Source organism: Pollachius pollachius (genome assembly GCF_949987615.1).
Source record: "Pollachius pollachius genome assembly, chromosome: 14".
Classification (NCBI taxonomy): domain Eukaryota; kingdom Metazoa; phylum Chordata; class Actinopteri; order Gadiformes; family Gadidae; genus Pollachius; species Pollachius pollachius.
In genome coordinates, this window is record NC_136947.1 from 17,600,653 (window position 1) to 17,605,510 (window position 4,858).

Below are 4,858 nucleotides of genomic sequence, written 5' to 3' on the forward strand. Positions count from 1 at the left end.
TCTCAGTGTCCCCCCCCCCTCCAACAACCCCCCCACCCCGTGAATGTGAACATCTGAGGACAGTCTATCTGAGGCCAGTGTATTGAAGACGCCGTCAGGAGCAGAGCTGAAGAGACGGCCCGCAGCATCCCATTGAAAGATTAACAGGGCACCCCAGACACAGCTGTGGCAACAACCGCTCACTGACGGAGCGCATGTCGCTTGAAATCACTGGATATAATTTGGCATTAACATGCACGGATGTAATATCTGAAAGATTTGGGTGTTGGGTGATGAAAACATTGCTGCCTTAATGTGAACACTGCTTTGCTAAAATGTAAGTTGCCAGGTGACCAGATGCAGGCAAGGTCATGGCCGGATGCAGGCAGGCTTTCTGATTAAGGTCACCAGACTGATCCCCGTGGTTCGCTAACACACCTGGTGACCTGACGTGGTCAGCTTTAGTCCTTGATATGTCAACGAAGCCATAGTTAAAAAGAATTTACCTGGACTTTTCCATTTATTTTACATTTAGGTCAAACCAAATTGACTACGATAATAGACATTTCTGTGATGTGCCTTGTTTTGGTGAACCATTCTGCTTCATTTACAATTCCACAAATTAACTCTGAACAGATGATAATATATGTGATGACGATGGTAATGCGGTGGAGGTGTTGTTATTATCACCATGGATATTGTTATTGCATGAGCTTACCAGCATGAGGAAAACTGAAAGGAGAACAGCTAGAACAAAAACAAAGCTGTTGTCGCTTTTCGAGAAGAGCTATTTGTCTGTTTTCCTTTACTGTCTGTCACCAACTCAATCCTGCGGTTTAAACAAGAAGACTCGCTGGTTATTTCTGCCAGCGCTGCGTGAGCGCCAGGGTTCGCTGGAGTCTGTCCTAGATTATATTCAAGCATCGCAAAAACCCCTCACATCGTCCCTGTCCTAGATTCATGGAAGCTCATCACATCGGAGATGGGAGATGTGTGTACCGGTGAGATTGTTTGTATATCCTAAAACCATCCTTCCCTGCAGACTGTGACCTTGGGTTAACATTTTTTATTGCTAAAGGTTGTAGTTATGCACGTTCCAAGCGGCATGGAGAACATGAACTGTTCTTCATTCATCTCGGCCTCACGTGGGACGCAGCGGATTTGAATAATGTGTGACGTTGGTGTGACATTTAATGATAACAAGATTTTATTTGATGTTTTAAATAAATGAAAGTTGGGAGATTTGCATTCTTCTTTTTGCGTGGACTGAAATTTTCCGGAAATTCCCTTATCTCCCATAGGACATGTGTGGGTCTCACAGAGCACTAGATCAAAGGCAAATTCTCTCTAGACAGATAGAGAACTCTACATGTCCCCAAAGGGAAATAAATGTTAATTTGACCTCCAAAGCTTAACGGATATCGTCACGTTATGAGCTCATCTTAAAAAAAACAGCACCTTGAGGTTCAGGAGCTGAATCACTGAAAAGCCTGCGATTACTGTTATGTTGCAGTTACAGATTTCAAAACACCATAAGAATATAAATCACTTCATTCCCTCCTCCAGAGGCTAAAGAAACCTGGAAAACCTAATTCCAGGTGAGTTGCACAGAGTAATCCGTTCCTCTTCTTCGCTGGTCAGATTGACTTGGTGGGACCTCGACAAGTGGCCACCGGGTTAATTCTACCGGCATGACTTATTTTTAGTGTGACAATCTAAATTAATCCGCCGTTGTGTAAATATTCTACAGATCATTACTTTACCTGATCGCTTGAAAATAATATTTTTTTAGGTTTTACATTTGTAAGTACAATCGAATGAATAAACAATCGATCATGCTTTGGTGATCCAAAATGATTATTGATTATATTGACTGATAAAAAAAAAGATCCAATATTGATCCATAATAGATCATCTTGAATAGTTTCTTGTCATCTATACCATATTCTGGATGCCGAATGTCACATTGTAGGGTATAAGTGAACTGTGTTGACCAGGATATCTTTACGTTTTTTAAATACCCTGAAAGTGCAACCTTGGGAATAGTGAAGGATGGAGATAATCTCTAGGCGGAGGGCCTTAAAAGGCGGACGGCCGTCCACACAAGTTTTCAGATGCATTACGGGTCTTCTCTGAATGCTTCTCTGTCTGTGTGCGGGAAATGAGGAGATGGAGAAAGGCAGAGGGTTCCAGGAGAGCCCTCTCGACATAGGGGAATCAACTATATTGGAGGCACACGGCATGAATATTTGCGCACTTCCATTATAGTCATACCGTATGTCACCGCCAGATGTTCATCTAAAAAAATCCTAGATCTCCTCATTTGAATGTAAATATACAACCAGTTCAAAGACTTGTTGTCCATCTGGGAACAGATGATGGATAATGTAATGTGTAATTTTTTTTTTTACAATGCAACAAAAAATCCAACCCTTCGGTATGGAATCTGCCATTTCTCTCTCTCTCTCTCTCTCTCTCTCTCTCTCTCTGAGTGAGAACATGAAAGCTATGCTCATAAAGGTCAGCATACACCAGCTTATTAGATCTATTCCACAACCAGATTTTTTTTTTTTAGCAATGTCCTAATAAAAACTCTCGCTGTAATAACTCTGCTTATGAAAAAAACAAAAAACGTTATCATTTTTTAAAAAGCAATAGCCTACTTTAGTAAGCTGCGAGTCAAAATTGAATATGAAAATGAAAAGAGGAATAACCACGGCAGGTGGTTGAGGGCTGCCCAGAGCGCTGGTAATGACCCCTCTCTGAACGGCAAGCGCGCTAATGACACCGGGTATAAAAACCCGGGCGGCAGAGCTCTGTCGCATCAGTAGGAGACGCAGCTGCGCCTGCGAGTCCGCGTCCAACCTGCCGGCCGTGATGATGCTGCAGTCCAATCATGAGCGACGATATGAATAACCTCATAATGACTCATTTTGATCAGTAGGCTGCATTCTTCAACCGAGACAATGCAAAACAGAAAACGCGTTTCTCAATGCCTGCTCATCAGTGCGAGGAGGATGACAAGAGGAGAATAACAACCTGTTAACTTGGAAACTATTATTCTTTCCTCTCCACGATGCAAGTGAACAGCAGCGCCCTGTTCCAGCCGGACCTTGCTCTGTGTGGCGGGGACGATGAATACGACAGCCCGCGGAAGGTCAACGTCTCGCGGGTCGCTGAACAAAACTTTTCCCTTAACTGCTGGCTGCAATTTCTCTCCAAAGAGACTTCGTTGGACTTGCACGGGGACAGTGCAAATTTGGTGGTAGGTATCGGATCCCAAAGAAGTGTTATATTCGGCTGGGAACTGTAATAACGCGTCTTTAATCAAATAAATGGGCCAAACCAGCTTAGAATACATTTACCCATGGATCTTAAAATGGCATGCATAAGCTTCAAGCATGTTAAATATATATATATTTTTCATCGATTACTTGTTTTCATAAATGCGTTTGTCTTCTTTTTATTTGCGGGTTCTTCCCTGGACAGGTGCGGGTTCTGATCGCGCTCGTGTACCTCGTGGTGTGCGTCCTCGGGCTTGTTGGCAACCTGCTGGCCATGTTTCTGCTGCGCTCGCGCCGGAGCCACCACTCGTCCATCGACTGCCTCGTGATCAGTCTGGCGCTCACGGACCTCCAGTTCGTGCTCACCTTGCCCTTCTGGGCCGTGGACACGGTGCTGGACTTCCGCTGGCCGTTCGGCTGGATCATGTGTAAGATCGTGAGCTCCGTCACCACCCTCAACATGTACGCCAGCGTGTTCTTCCTCACGGCCATGAGCGTGACCCGCTACCACTCCCTCGTGAACTCCCTGAAGATGGGCAGCCCCGGCAGAGCGGCCTCTCGCGCCCGGTGGGCCAGCCTGGCCATCTGGGTGGTGTCGCTCGTGGCCACTCTGCCGCACGCGCTTTACTCCACCACTGTCCAGGTATGCCGAAGAATACAATTAATTAATTAATTAACCCATTTATATGAAAGTATGAAAAAAAACTCTTCAAAACAGTTACAAGACGTTTTTGTCGCAGGTGTCGGCGGACGACGAGCTGTGCTTGGTGCGTTTCTCCAACTCGGACCCGGGCTACTGGGACCCCCAAGTGCTGCTGGGACTCTACCAGACCCAGAAGGTGCTGCTGGGCTTTGTCGGCCCCCTGGTGGTCATCAGCGTGTGCTACCTGCTCCTCCTGCGCTTCGTCCTGAGCCGCCGCGCCGTGGTGGGCGGCGAGGGGCCGGGGGGGGCCGCCAAGCGTACCGACCACGAGAGGGGCCACCGCCTGCGCCAGTCCAAGGTCACGCGCTCCGTCACCATCGTGGTGCTGTCCTTCTTCCTCTGCTGGCTGCCCAACCAGGCGCTGACTCTGTGGGGGGTGCTCATCAAATTTGACTTGGTGCCCTTCAGCAAGGCCTTCTACAATGCCCAGGCGTATGCCTTCCCGCTGACCGTGTGCCTGGCCCACACCAACAGCTGCCTGAACCCCGTGCTGTACTGCCTCAGCCGCCAGGAGTACCGCGCAGGCCTGAGGGAGCTCCTGGTGCGCACCTCCCGCTCCCTGCGCTCCGTCTGCCACCGGGCCCTCAGGGGCCGCAGGGTGGGGGAGGCCGGGAGAGGGCTCCCGCCTCGCTGGTCCTAACGCACAGAGACATCCACGTAATGTGTGTGTGTGTGTGAGAGTGGAGAGGAATGGGGCGTGATGTGACAAGCAACGAGACCTGCAGATGACAGCTACATTACGGTTGTCTATGTTCATTGTTAAACAGAGCAGCTGTTTAATTAATCTTAATTGTCCACCGGTTCCATGTACAAATCCCCCTGTGGGCGTAAGTGGGTGATGGCTGGTTCGATCAGCCTCCGCTGGTGGAGGCTGCACACCTGTTGTACATTG

At 47.9% G+C, this 4,858-nt stretch overlaps 1 protein-coding gene across 1 annotated transcript; it reads left to right on the forward strand.

Annotated features, from left to right (window-relative positions):
• Window positions 1-3,055: 3,055 nt before the first annotated feature.
• Window positions 3,056-4,606, forward strand: LOC307085774 (relaxin-3 receptor 1-like; the record flags this gene model as incomplete). Its single annotated transcript, XM_079750635.1, has 3 exons — window positions 3,056-3,244; window positions 3,469-3,906; window positions 4,004-4,606. 3 exons carry the CDS (start codon window positions 3,056-3,058, stop codon window positions 4,604-4,606), a joined length of 1,230 nt encoding a protein of 409 aa, XP_079606761.1.
• Between the last annotated feature and the right edge of the window lie 252 nt (window positions 4,607-4,858).